Here is a 14,916-nt window from a genome sequence, read left to right on the forward strand (position 1 = left end):
CTAAGAAAAACTCACATAACACCCTAGCAACCACATACAGTAGGAACCTAATGAAAACCACCAAGAACACCATTGCAAACAGGGTATAAAGCTTTCAGAACACCATAGCAACCACATGTAGTTGCAACATATTGAAAACCACCTAGAACACCATAGCAACCATGCTAAAAAGCTTACAGAATAACCTAGCAACCACATACAGTTGCAACATATTGAGAAAAAACAAAAACAAGAATGCCATTAGCAAATGCCACAATCATAGTAACTTAGGCATAGCAAATGTGCTAAAAACATTTCAAACACCCTAGCAACCACATTGCAGACATAGGTAAGGCATATAAACGTGTTCCAGTCTTTCCAGAGCACCCTAGCAACCACTTGAGTTCTGTGTCTCCTATCTGATGGTTTTGTTGATTTCTGTCTCCCCTTTTCTTCTCACTGCTCCATGTTTTAGAAAGTTTGTGCAACGGTTCGGTTTTCATGTGTGCAAACGGCCGCTGCGTCCCGCTGGGGAGCGTTTGTAATCAGCACGACGACTGCGGCGACCGATCTGATGAGAAGAACTGTCACGTTAACGAGTGTTTGAACCGAAAAGTCAGCGGCTGTACCCAGGACTGTCAAGACCTACCCGTGGGATACAAGGTATGAAGCACATTTGTCTCGCTGTACAAGATTTGTATTTTTACGAATTTAGCATCTGGTTCAACTTCTGCGCTAAAGACGTCCAAACATGAAACTACGACCTATGAATACAAAATAATATTTTTGTGTTTTAAACAAACGTTCACTAAATATCATTAGCAGGCTTTAGCGACTACGATAATATTGGAGGAGTCTGCGCAAACAAATCATTAGAATTAATAATGTTTTTACATTCCACAAAGGTTTATAGTACTTAGCGCTAAATCCGTGGGGAATGTTATGATCCCGTTTCCAGTCAGTTTTTATGTTTAACCAGTGAATGTATAAACGAGAGCGCTAAAACACGTATGCTAGCTATTTAGCGCTTGAGAAAGTCAGCTGAGGTAGTGATAAGCAAGGGATTGAGATGTAAAGCAGACACACAGATACACTAACAATGTATGTTTTTAGTGGGAGAATGACGTGTGCGCACACACACCCCCACACACACAGAGTGATTGGCAGATTGAACAGCTTTGTTTGGCAGATGTCTCAGAATACTGGGCCGGTCGTTTGACAGCCACACTGACTTTAAAAACAGGCAGTCAAGGACACTTACTAGAACTCTGGTTTTCTGGCTTGTTTTAGCTTTTGTTACAGCATAATTAAAATATAAAGCATAGTTTTGATGAATGACTAATGAATAAACTAATGGTCTAGGAACTTTGTAAACATTGTTTTGTTTCACTGCTCTCTTCCTGTCCATTAGTCTTTCATTAGTATTACAGTGAATTGTATATACATTTGGCATGGTCATATTTTACCTAAAAGTCAAATCAAAAATTTTATGAAGAAATTCTAAAGACTCAAATACAGTTATTAATGAAAATTGTTTATAAAAGACATTTTGAAAAAAAAAGAAAAAAGTATGCATATTTTAGTATTAGAGTGAATCATCTAAATTTGTCATGGTCATATTTCACCCAGAAATGTAATAGAAAAGTTAATAAAGAAATTATATAAACGTCTAACATTAATTTATTTGTTAAAAAAATATTAATATAATAATAAATCTGATATTTTAAATAAATTATGCATATTTTAAACATTTTCTGTTATAATATATAATAAAAATAACAATAATACAATAATGTTATTAATATTTTATTAAATATTATTTAAACATTATTTATTTAGTTAGTTTAACAGAAATGTATAACATTTTACACCATTTCAGTGAAATATATTGAAAAAAACATGTATATGTTTTCAGTTCATTGTAATCATATAATTATATATGGAAGGTAATTTATTGTATATGTTTTTAATTCATTATAATCACGGAAGATAATTTATTTTTCTTTTGTTGTGAAATAACCCATACATGTTCTTGGCAGAGTTCTATGAGATTCACCCGCAAATCTTTTTGTTTTTTACTTTTCGTCTCTAGTGTACGTGCTGGCCGGGGTTTCGTCTGAAAAACGATGGCAGGACTTGCATTGACGTGGACGAATGTTCTGAGAACTTCCCCTGCAGTCACCAGTGCATCAACACCTATGGGTCTTTTCACTGCCTGTGTGCTGATGGGTACCAGCGTCCCGCCAGTAACCCCCACAGCTGCAGGTCTCTCTCAGGTACTCTGCTCTATTCAGTAGCACAGGTGTGAAAGAGCTCCTGTGGACCCTCACAAAGATTTTTCTGTCACACTTGCCCAGAAACACCCCGTACGGGCAAGAACACGCACACTGAGTCTTGTTGTGACTTATATTTAGAGGAAAGCAACAGGAGGTTGAAGACAATTAGTTTGTCAGCTGGAGATGAGCTCTGATTGGCTAAGAGAAGATGCAGGTGTGACATATGGCATCTGCCTGCAGTTATTTACTGTATAAAAGAAAGACGTTTATATTCACTCATTTAGTGTTCGCTCGCAAACACTGCTGACTTGCAAAGAAGCTTCTAATGAAATCTGCCGAAGGCTTCCACTCACGATTACAATTGCCTTTTTAACATGCAAAATTTTACTTTGTTAACTTTTTATGTTTACAAATTTGGATGAAAACAAAATACATAGAAATAAATTAAAATCTATCTATCTATCTATCTATCTATCTATCTATCTATCTATCTATCTATCTATCTATCTATCTATCTATCTATCTATCTATCTATCTATCTATCTATCTATCTATCTATCTATCTCAATCAGTTACAGTATAACAAAGTAGTGTCTGATACCATCCCTTTACCACGACAGTATTGTTTTGCAAGATTCTCTCCTTCAAAGACATGTGCCTACACACACACACACACACACACACACACAAGTAATAAAGCACTGTTTTCATATGACTGACAAGTCTAAGTCCCAGACTTGACAGAAAGTGGATGCTCAAGGGTTGGCAGCTCACAGAAAATCGATTTCAAGTCATCAAACTGAAGTTGCAGTCACGTTTCTCAGCCAGAATGATCCATTGAGCAACACAAACACTTATTTAAAGGCTTTTTAAAGTATTTGCAATCCCAATACATCCATATAACTGAATATTACAAAACCCTAAGTACTTTGTTATTCACTTAGTCACCCTGGATTAAATACACTTTTTATCTGATTTTTTCTGAAGAAATGTTATGGGGGAAATGTTTCATCCTGCCTGAAATAACATTTTTAAAAATACATTACAAATATAAAATGTATGAGTTAATGGATGCAATAAATAAAGTAAAATACAAAATTATAAAATGATCTAAATATTTGATGTCACATTGAATAAAATAAATATGTAAAATAAAATGTAAAATAAAAACATTTTAAAATACATCAATCAAATATTTAATGCATTGCATAAAATGTTTTTTTTATTTATTTATTTTTTTCTAGCAGAGGAGCCTTTTCTTATTCTAGCTGACCATCATGAAATCCGAAAGATCAGTCTGGATGGATCAAACTACACACTTCTGAAACAGGTATGATGGACGAGGCTCTCTAAAATACAAAAGTACAATTTTATATACAATTCTTTAAAATCTCTTTTTATAACCATTATTGTAATTTATGTGCTCTCGGATGCCATCCTGTTCAGCTCCAGCTCATTAGTGTGTATCCTCCACATTGCCTTGTAATTTCCTACCTGTTTATTTCATAAAAATACACATGCTCACAGCATACGGAGCTTAATACAGACACAACATCCAAAAGCTCAGAGGAAAGTGCGTCATCAACAGCCAACTGTGATGCTTTATAGAAACTCACAAGCTCAACTTGAGCCTGAAACAGCGTTTTAGACACTCAATTGACGTGAATATCCAAGCCAGGGAATATTTGCAGACAGAAAAGGTCATATTGTGACTGGAATAACAAGTATTTTCCATTTAGTATGGAAAATGATGATGAAAAAGCACAAGTTATGGCTCATTTAATCATTCTTAGCCGGTAAATATATCATTATAGTAGTCGTCATTAATAAAAACGTCAGTTATGGTCTTTAAATCTGTATGAAACTGCTTGTCAGTGCTAAAGGAACCATGACCGATTTGCCTCTGAAGGGACTGTTGGATGAGAAAGTCTCTCATGGCTCTCGTGTGAAGAGATTGAACGGCTTGCCGTGGAAGGAGCAGTTAAAAAAGCACGCTTGGGTTGATTCATAAGTCAGGAAGTCCATCAGTTTGATTTAAAAGGTCTGGTCCAGCAAATTAGATCTGAACGCGGCGGGGGGTTTGAGTGAACCAGACAAAACGACAGAAAGAGACGGGGGAATGCAAAAGACCCCTACTGAGAAAGTGATTGGCTACGGTCGTAGCATTGCATGATGGGAAGTTTCTGTCAGACATGTCTTGCTCTTATTTCTAACCAAACGCAGGGAAAATAACAAAGCAAATGAGAAAGGTATCGAGAAAGCGGCGGGAAGATGTTAAAACGAGTTGGCTTGGAATATAAAAAGACATGTTGTGATGATTGATGCTGGTTTTTATTATTATTTGTGTGACTCATGCTTTCATAAAATGCTTCCGCTTGCTTAAATTAAATGGTTTGAAAATATCAAAGGATTCACTTTTTATTAAATATTAATAGCGGCTGAAGATGTGGCCTAGCAGATAAATGCTCATGTAAGCAAACAAAGTTCGAATCTGGCTTGCAACAATTACTTGTGGAAATATGCCCACTATCAATAATGTTATGTGAGAAATTAAAAAAACAAATTTTCAGCAACGTGTATAGAATTTGAAAACCTAAACAAAATCTAACAAATTTTTATCTTCCAAACAAATACAATTTTACTTTACTTTAATGAGAAATTAAAAAAAAAAAAAATGTTATTTTATATATATATATATAAAATTAAATAATTGAATACTTTTTTTTCTTCTTCTTTTTCTTTCTTTTTTTTGTAAAAACTGGTGGAGAGAAAAGAGAAAAACTAGATTTTTTTACTACTAATATATACAGTATGAAGCTTCGAAACATTTTCCACAGTAAAATGTAAATGTATCATTTGTATTTTTTTGTTATAATATGTTATGTTCAGAGTTAATTTCGTATGATGTATTGTATATACTATGATCATATTTATTAATATCAAGGATTACATTTTACTTTTTGTATTTTTATCTCAAATTAAGTAGTAATTTTATTGCATTAGTTTTCAAACAGTTATTCATTAGTATTTCAATAACTTTTCCCCCCAAAGCAACATTTAATTTTTTTTTGTTTAGGCTACTTTTAGTTAATAACAACAACAACAACAACAACAACAATAATAATAATAATAATAATAATAATAATAATAATAATAATAATAATAATAATAATAATAATGTTAAAACAACAACAACAATAATAATAATAATAATAATTATTATTATTATTATTATTATTATTATTATTATTATTATTATTATTATTATAATTATTAAATGTTATACCTTAAAAACCTTTGTATTGAAACTAATTCAATGTTATATCTTCAGGTCAAAGTAAAAACAGAGAATTTACCCACTTTCATATCTCACCTGTCAATCTCCCGCTTCGCCTGTCTCTCTCTCTCTTTGTCTTTCTCTCTGCAGGGACTCAGTAATGTCATCTCTCTAGACTTTGACTACAGGAAGGAGTTGATCTATTGGATTGACACTAGCAGGCCCAGCGGACGCAGAATCAACCGAATGCGCCTGAATGGAAGTGACCTTAAGGTACATCCGCGAGCGTGTGTCTGTGTGCGTTTGTGTGTTTGCGTTGAATTGCTCTTGAAATCACCCAGAATTGCCCAGATTGACGTATGCAAATACGCTCTGCCCCTGGGTAAATTTGATTCACCTCACCCCTCCGCACAGGGGCGATTTTTATTGTGTAATTGATGGATTCCAATGGGGGAAAAGCAGACATCTTCACATCACTCCAACAAATAAATAAAAGCCTATATTTTCCTAAGAATAACTGGTATGAAATGAGCCAGGGTTAAAATGATAGACAGGGTATTGTGTGTGTGTGAGGCTGTCTGTCTTCATCTTCCTCTCCATCAATGCCCTTGCGTATATTACTTAGGGCGTAAAACGGGCATAGTGTGCCAGCCTTGCCCTGCTGGGCCGCCAGAGCTCGTTATGTTTAATATCGAGCCATAATGGCTCATTAAGCTTGATTGAACTCTGGATCTTGAACTGATTTATGATAGTGTGCTATAGTACAGAGCAAAAGAGAGAGAGGGAGAGTAGAGCGTCTGTAAAGGCAACAAAGAAGTTATAAAGTTAAACACAAAATGAAGCCACACTAAGATAATGGGACTTTTTTATAGGACATCAATGGAAAGATGATAAAAATAAATAGAATTTATCACTTTTTTTCTGAATTGATGTGATTACCCACAAGATCTTTTCAATGAAATCACAATTCCTTTTCATTTGAATTAAACTTAAATGTTATGTAAATAACCAGGAAAGGAAAAGCCAAAATTAAGCAACACAGATTTTTGTATTTTATTAAATTTATTCATAGGACATTGATGGAAAGGAGATGAATAAATATGACAAATAGATAAAATGAAAGTTTCAGAGAGTGAGAGAATTTCGCAATGCAAGGTAAAAATGCCCTTGGTAATTACTTTGAATGACTGTAAATGATTTCCCTTGGGTGTCTGGAGAGATTTTAAATGTTTCAGGTTGAGTTTATCATAAATTCACAGGCATTGAAACCTTACAAATATAATCTTAGACCACAAAACCAGTCTTAAGTGTCAATTTTTCTAAATTAAGATTTAGACATCATCTGAAAGCTGAATAAATACGCTTTCCACTGATGTATGGTTTATTAGGATCGGACTATATTTGGCCTATATTGAAAATCTAAATACTGACAAAATCTACCTTTAAGTTGTCCTTATGAATTCTTAGCAATGCATATTGCGAATCAAAAATTTAGTTTCGATATATTAACTGTAGGAAATTTACAAAATATCTTCATGGAACATGATCTTTCCTCGATATCCTAATGATTTTTGCCATAAAAGAAGTTTTTTGACCCATACAGTGTTTTTTTGGCTATTGCTAAAAATATACCCCAGCGACTTAAGACTGCTGTTGTGGTCGAGGGTCACAATGATGATTTTATTTTATGTTTTTATAAGTTGCACCGGGTAAAAATTACATTTTTGGGAGAGATTTAATTTTATTATATTAAAAAAAATATGTAAAATAACTATATATAATATAATAAAAATCTATATTTCTGTAGATTGTAAATTTTTTAAGAGTATTTTAGATATGTTCACAATAAAATCTGTAATTTTAACGGTATTCAAAACAGATCAGAAATAAAAAATATAATTATAATAAAACAAACTAAAATTATAACATTTATCATAAACATCAAGCGTAGACTAATATATTTGAAATATGCTGGAAATGCTCTAGTAAACTTTGGGTCACCATATTTTTGAATACTTTATGGAACTTTGACTTAATTGACTTGTAATTGAGTGTGCCATGTTTTGTTGGTGTTGTTTTGCTTACCTGGTTTATGTTTTTGTGCACTTTGACCCTGTGGTGTATCTCCACCCTGTGATTATGCACCATGTTTGCATCATTTAAGATGTTGAAATTCATCACAGCTAGGCTAGTTTTAATAAGCGCTGATGGTAAGACCCAGTCTGAGACAAAATGTTTAATCTTTAATGTTCGTCAGCTTGCAGAATGGTACTCTTACTTTTAAAGCACTAAGCAGGGGGCACCAGCAACCAAGAATGAAAATTATCTGCCAGCTGGGAAAAGTATTGTTTATGCCAAACAGCAGTTTCTGTGATCAGTATGAGCAGTGAAATGTTCTGAAGTGCCTTTTTTGTTTTTTTAACTACTTCTTTTGGGAACTTTTCCGCTTTTGGGTTTGAAGTGTCTTTAATGAGCGGTTATGTAGTCCGCTGTTAATTAGCAATAATGTACAAGTCTAGCTCAGCAGTTCTCAAATGGATTGCCTTTAGGACCCCAATTTTTCAATTACGGTCAAGAGTTTTTAGGTTGGTAAAAGAACTACACGTATAGAAATTATATTTCTTTTTGTGGTGAAACCTTGCTAATCTGCCTATGCTAATTCTTTTTGTGGACTTGCAAGCAACCAGTTGAGACCTACAAGGAAAAATCTTTCACTTTATTTAAAAAAACTAAGCCCCTTCATGTATGCTGTTGTAGTTTGGATTTTGTGGTTAAAGCATGCTAATGCTATGCTGTGAACCTGTAAACCATCAGTTAAGAAACAAAAAAATCTAGAGTTTATCATAGTCTTGAATTTTTCAAGAAAAACCAAAGCCTTTAACACAAGTCCAACTTTTACAAGTTATAAAATGTTGTTGGTGGTGGTGTAGTTTGACTTTGACTGCACTGAAAACTTTTGACTTTGCAGTGAAAACCTGCTAATTTACTGTCTGTTTGCTAATCATTCCGGAGGACTCATCTAGAAATTATCATAACCTTAAGGTTTTAATTTTATTTTTACTTTATACTACCCTTTACTTCTAATTTGATACTACGTTTACAAGTTGGTGAATGTTGTTGTTGTAGTTTTTGCTGTGAAATATTGCTAGTTTGTTGGATAAATGCTATGCTAGCTATTTTTGAAGACATACAAACCACTAGCTCAAACCACTAAGAAACAAATCGTAGGCTATCATAGGCTTATAAAATCCTTGAATTGTCCATGTAATTTAAAGAATCAAAGCCCCTTCATGCTGAAGTTTACAATATGTTTACAAGCTGTTGATTTAATTTGACTTTTTGCTGTGAAAACCTTTTAATTGGTTTGACTAACTGCTATACAAACTATTTTTTGTGGACCTACAAGCTACCAGTTGACAACCACATCTAGAGGTTATTATATTATTAGCAATTTTGTTTTAATAAGGAAACAAAGCCTCTCCCAACCCCATTGTATCTGACATTGTATACAATGTATACTGTTGTTTGTTCATGTGCTGGCTAACTGCCATGCTAACTCAACCTTAGCAATAGAGCCAGGATTAGGTTCACATGAACACATTTCTGTTTGTTTTGTTTTATACTGTTAAACATTAGCATTTAAATTCCTGTCATGAAAATAACTGTCGGCAGAAACAATAAAGACTTATTTTTTTATGACTTTACCAGCAAACTGCAGTGCATAGCTGCATCTCGCCCTCACCATTCTGAACTTTTCTGCTAGGAGGCATTTGTTCCCTACGGTACCGGCTGTGGATAAATCCATGTGAATAACCAGCCAAAAGAAGCCAACTGTGCTTGACTGCTGTTTTCTCAGGTGGTTCACAGAACCTCGGTCCCCAGTGCTCTCGCTGTGGACTGGATCGGCAAGAACTTGTACTGGTGTGATGGTGAGAGAAAGACCCTGGAGGTGGCTAAAGCTAATGGACTCTACCCGACCATACTGCTAAGGACTGGATTGAGGAATCCAACCACTCTTGCTCTCGACACTCACATGGGGTAAATGATGCTTATTATTGACTGCTGTTTGCAATCCCACAATGCATTGCTTTTGAGTACACTTTTGAGAAGCAGCGCACCATTTAAAGCAATTTATTTCCATGGTGCCTCAGATATGTGTTCTGGGTAGACTGCTGCGAGCAGTCCCAAATTGGAAGGATGGGAATGGACGGCAGCAAGCCACGTGTCGTAATCGATACAGAAATACATGCTCCCTCAGCTTTGGCCATTGATCACATCAACAAAAGGATCTACTGGGCTGACGAGAACCACATCTTGTTTTCGAACATGGATGGTACAAAAAGACACAAAGGTATGTTTTGCCTTCTCTCGAATCTTGTCTCTTTTCGAATTGTCATCAGTAATATCTTTCAATCCCCATTTCTAGTCCCAATCAAGGACGTAGGCGGCATAACCGGTCTCACAATCTTTGAGGACTTCGTCTACTGGAGCGACCAGAAGTCGAAAACCCTCAGTCGCTCGCACAAGACTTCTGGCGGCCAACATACAGAACTCCTCAGCTCCTGGCAAACCATTCGAGACATTAAAGTCTACCATCCACTCCGACAGCCTGATGGTATTGCTGCAAGAATTTCAGTCTTCAGTTTAAATTGTTTTCTGCTAGAGTCATGTTGTTTGGGGCTTGTTTCTTATTGTTTGTTGTTTGTCCTCAGTGCCAAAGCATCAGTGTCAGGTAACTAATGGAGGGTGCAGTCACCTATGCCTTCTTTCCCCTGGTGGGGGATACAAGTGTGCTTGCCCCACACACTTCTACCTGGCAAACGACAACAAAACCTGTCTGTCTAACTGCACCGCCAGCCAGGTGTGACTTTATAATTACCTCAGGAGCCAGAATAAGGGTTTCGCCGTAGCTCAACTACTTTTGGCACCGCTTTCAACTACCAATTATATTCAGTCTGCTACTCAAAAAATAGTTGTTCAAGAGGTTGTCTCTCTTTGTGTGTGTAGTTCCGCTGTGGTACGGATGAGTGTATTCCCTTCTGGTGGAAGTGCGACACCGTGGATGACTGCGGAGACGGATCCGATGAGCCGTCAGATTGCCGTAAGTAACCAAACAGGGTGGCAATCAGCCAAACTGGTTAAGCCGTTGAAAAATGTGGATGTAATGCCTTATAGTGTCTTTAAGACTCAAGATGAGCCTTCTGAAGAGCCTTCTAAGAGGTCATTAATGAGTTTTGGTCCGAGTTATCTTCTACAATATATTTTTTGGCCAAATTTGAAGGAGGCATTGCATGTATCTATAATAGAATGCAATTCAACAAGTGCAAAAAGGTTTCCAAGATGGCAGACAAAGCGAAAGATGTGCCAATTATAAATGTATTGTATTTAACACTGTCTGGCCTAATTAAAATTTTAGAAATATTTAGAGTTTGTTAAAGGTATAATTCCCCCCCAAATCTTTGGAGAACAAATTATGATATTTTTGATGAAATCCAAGAGCTTTCTGACCCTTCACAGACAGCAAAGCAACTTAAATGTTTCAAGGGTCATAAACGTAGTAAGGACATCGATAAAACAGTCCATGTGAAATCAATGGTTCAACTGCGCAAAGAACAAAAAAATAACAACTTAATTCAAAAATTCTTCTCCTCCAAATCACGTCTTCCACTATTATTAAGAGTACCTCTACATGTAAAAAATGCATTTGTGTCATGCTGCTAAAGCAGAACATGCATGGGCTGAGCCTTGTTTACGTGCAGAGAAATGCAATGCACATGTGACTCTTGATAATGGCAGAACACGTCATTTGGAGGAGGAGAATTATTGAAAAAAATATATTTTTTGTTTTCTTTGCTCACAAAAAGTATTCTCTTAGCTTTGTAAAATGACATTTGAACTACTGATGTCACATGGACTATTTTTATCGATGTCCTTACAACGTTTCTTTCCCTGGGAACATTGTTCTCTCTTTTGTTTACAGCTGAGTTTAAATGCCAGCCCGGAAGGTTCCAGTGCGGAACTGGTTTGTGTGCCCTCCCTCCCTTCATCTGTGATGGTGAGAACGACTGTGGAGACAACTCTGATGAAGCCAACTGTGGTAATTATAGATTGATGAATCGATAAATGGACACCAAGCATAATGCAGTAAGATGCACCATACAATGAAATCCTTGTTTTCATTTGCTTCCAGACTCATATATCTGCTTGTCTGGCCAGTTTAAGTGCACTCACCGGCAGAAGTGCATTCCTATAAACCTGCGCTGTAACGGACAAGACGACTGCGGAGACGGTGAAGATGAAACCGATTGCCGTAAGAGAGTCTCATGTTTTCTCTCTCTTACAATTACCATCAACGACAGTGAACGCTATAAGTTTTCTTCGTTCCTCAAAAAATTACAGCAAAAGTTCCTACTTTGCTAGTTTTCCCTTCAGGAAAGTAAACATTCCAAGAAAATGAGAGCGAGAGAGGTCGGAAATAGATGAAATCTCCTCATTTATGGCTTCTGAATGTGTTTACTGGCTCGTGAAGGTCAAACTCAGACAGATTCAACAAAATGTTTGAGAACTTTCAATCGGCTGATGAGAAAACTGCCAAGCGAGGACCCTGGTAAACATCGCCCAAAGTCTTGTTTTGTTTTCTCATTCCTCGGCTGCAGATGGAATTGCTCAAAGGGAATTTAGGGCACCGACAGTGAGAAGGAAGGAGTAAAATGAGAAAAACGAAAGCGAGGTAGACTTGCTAACCAGGAAGCAAAAAGCCGTCTTGTCACCTTCAGAAATCAGGCTGGAGTTATCATTACTTTGTGCGACAGGGATTTGAATCCTAGTCCAAATGCAAGACTTATTTTAGGTGGTGGTACAGACGGAGGAGACTGGCAGAAGTTAATGCTCTCGCTCAGATCTGAATCCTCCATTTGAAGCCACAGCAGGGGCCTAATTTCTCACTCCTCCCCAGAGTCGAGTATCTGGATGAGCTTTGATAAGGCGCCCGGTTCTGTACGCCCTTATGGGAGAGCACAGAAGAGAAGCTGTCTGTCTTCTCCGAGAGAGAATCAGAAAGATAGATGTAAAAATCGAGGAAAATCATTAACAGCATTGCATGGGATGGAGCCTAGAGGGTCCCCAGAACTCTAAGAGGCTTTGGATGGGGTCTGACTGCGTCTTGGATCCAGGGGAGCTGAGCTCAGCCCTGGGCACTGATTAGCCAAACAGAGGGAGGGTTTAACAGAGATAATCACATATGGAGCATGGCATAAGAGGCTGGCTTTAGCCCTCCTCCCCAAAAGCAGGGAGATCGCTGTGGGTCAGGATTGCCGCTCCACCACCGGGAATGTCTGGGCTTAGCTTAGCTTAGCACACAGCAGTCAGAAATCAGCTATGCGAGGGGAAAGAAGTTGCGGTTACTCAGACCACCAGGGTACAGTCTTGTTTTACTTGTTTTATCATGAATTAATCATGCTTAGAGGAAGTATAAAGTGTTGAGGAATGAATCCAGGTGGACCTTAAAACATTCATCCAGCAAAATGTGTCAGATTAACCATAGTTTAACCTCAAATCCAAAAGTAAAAGAAACGTAGCAGTATGATGTATTAAGTAGAAAGACTACAAAACTACTTTTTGGACATTTTCAGCATATTTTGAACAAAGCCCCACCCCCTTAAAAAGACACACATTATTTAAACTTTAATAAATATTGCACAATTTATTTACTTTTTCTTGCATGTCATGTGCGGGGCTCCGTAGAAAATAAATATTCTTCAAAATGATTGCACAATAAATAATATATACGTATGTATGAATATATCCACTATCATCCAAAATGTGCAATCATATATTTATAACCAAAGCTGCATTTACTGAATTGGAACAAAAATACAGTAAAAATAATATATATTGTGAAATATTGTTGCAGTTTAGAAGATTTTTCCTGTTTAAATGACACACACTACAGAAAATAGTTTACATTGCATCTATAATAATTACCAATTAAACAATATACAATATATTACTTTATCACTTGATTTATACTGTTGTTACATTAATGGCATACACACACACACACACACACGTTTATTTTTGTGAAAAGTGGGTTCATCCCATATGTGTAATGGTTTTTATACTGCACAAACTGTATATTCTATGGTCCTTCACCAACCCTACACCTAACCCTAACCCTCACGGGAAACTTTGTGCATTTTTACTTTCTCAAAAAAACTCATTCTGTATGATTTATTAGCTTTTTGAAAAATGGGGACATGGGATATGTCCTCATAAGTCACCCTCTCCTTGTAATACCTGTGTCATACCCATGTCTTTATACAGAGTTGTGTCCTGATATGTCACAAAAACAAGAGCACACACACACACACACACACACACATATATATATATATATATATATATAGTATTTATAATCAATTAAATAAAATAATTTTAAATTGAAACTTTCTAGCACCACCAACTTCTCAAGTGCATTTTTATTTTACATAACATAAGTTGGCCATCAACAAAAAAACCTTTTGCAAATGTCTCTTAATTCATCTCATTTAATGCGCCGCTGCTACAGTCATCAAAGCAGTGCCTGTGTGTGAAATTCACCTCCATATATACAATCAACTGCAAGACAATCACTGTCGGACCTCAGATCACCTGCTGGGAGCAACATTCATGTTATTATGCACAATCCATGGCTTCATTTCTGGGGGTTTGTGGGAAGATAAAAGCATAGGTTTCTTCAGTCTGTTACAGATTCTTTATGGTGCTACTCTTCCAAAAAAGTGTCGCAGCAGAATAAAGCCTCAACAAATGGTTGGATTCCGTAAAGTAGCTCTAAAATCGCATCTAATATAACTCGTAAAAAAGTTATTCTGTAATTTGTCATCTGAAGTTCTCAAAGTTTTGATCACATGATCTCCTTCTCTCCACATCTCCAGCTGAGAACACTTGCTCGCCGTCCCAGTTTCAATGCAAGACCACAATGCACTGCATCTCCAAGCTGTGGGTGTGTGACGAGGACCCCGACTGTGCTGACGGCTCGGACGAGGCCAACTGCGGTGAGTCGCTCACCGTCGCCATGCATTACCTCACGCTCATCATCACAGTCCATAAATATCCTCATTAAAATTCAGTGTGACAAATTTCAGCTGGTCTAAACTCCTAAAACATTCCATTTGCTTTAATTTTGCACCGACTGTTTGCCCCCGAAGACTGAAGCAGATGAATAAAGATAGCTTCTCTCGCTTTCATAACCGACTTCTTGGAGTTCCCTTCTGTTCTTGGGGTTTTGTGGATGTGCTAGCGCGCTAAGAGACGTTCTGCTGAAAAGCGCTCACCCGAGAGCTAATGTTTTCTCAGGGCGAACGTTGTCAGGTTGCATTGTGTTTG

At 36.6% G+C, this 14,916-nt stretch overlaps 1 protein-coding gene across 1 annotated transcript in view; it reads left to right on the top strand.

Annotated features, from left to right (window-relative positions):
• LOC113040170 (low-density lipoprotein receptor-related protein 1B-like) overlaps positions 1–14,916 on the top strand; it is a 246,167-nt gene that overhangs the window by 181,817 nt on the left and 49,434 nt on the right. The window contains exons 55-66 of the mRNA XM_026198463.1: positions 455–642; positions 2,072–2,255; positions 3,500–3,585; positions 5,683–5,805; positions 9,389–9,570; positions 9,684–9,883; positions 9,959–10,147; positions 10,245–10,393; positions 10,540–10,633; positions 11,513–11,629; positions 11,723–11,842; positions 14,466–14,585. Coding sequence (XP_026054248.1) covers positions 455–642; positions 2,072–2,255; positions 3,500–3,585; positions 5,683–5,805; positions 9,389–9,570; positions 9,684–9,883; positions 9,959–10,147; positions 10,245–10,393; positions 10,540–10,633; positions 11,513–11,629; positions 11,723–11,842; positions 14,466–14,585 — 1,752 coding nt within the window. The remainder of the gene's footprint in view (positions 1–454; positions 643–2,071; positions 2,256–3,499; positions 3,586–5,682; positions 5,806–9,388; positions 9,571–9,683; positions 9,884–9,958; positions 10,148–10,244; positions 10,394–10,539; positions 10,634–11,512; positions 11,630–11,722; positions 11,843–14,465; positions 14,586–14,916) is intronic.

This window comes from Carassius auratus, chromosome 22 (assembly GCF_003368295.1).
Source record: "Carassius auratus strain Wakin chromosome 22, ASM336829v1, whole genome shotgun sequence".
Lineage (NCBI taxonomy): Eukaryota > Metazoa > Chordata > Actinopteri > Cypriniformes > Cyprinidae > Carassius > Carassius auratus.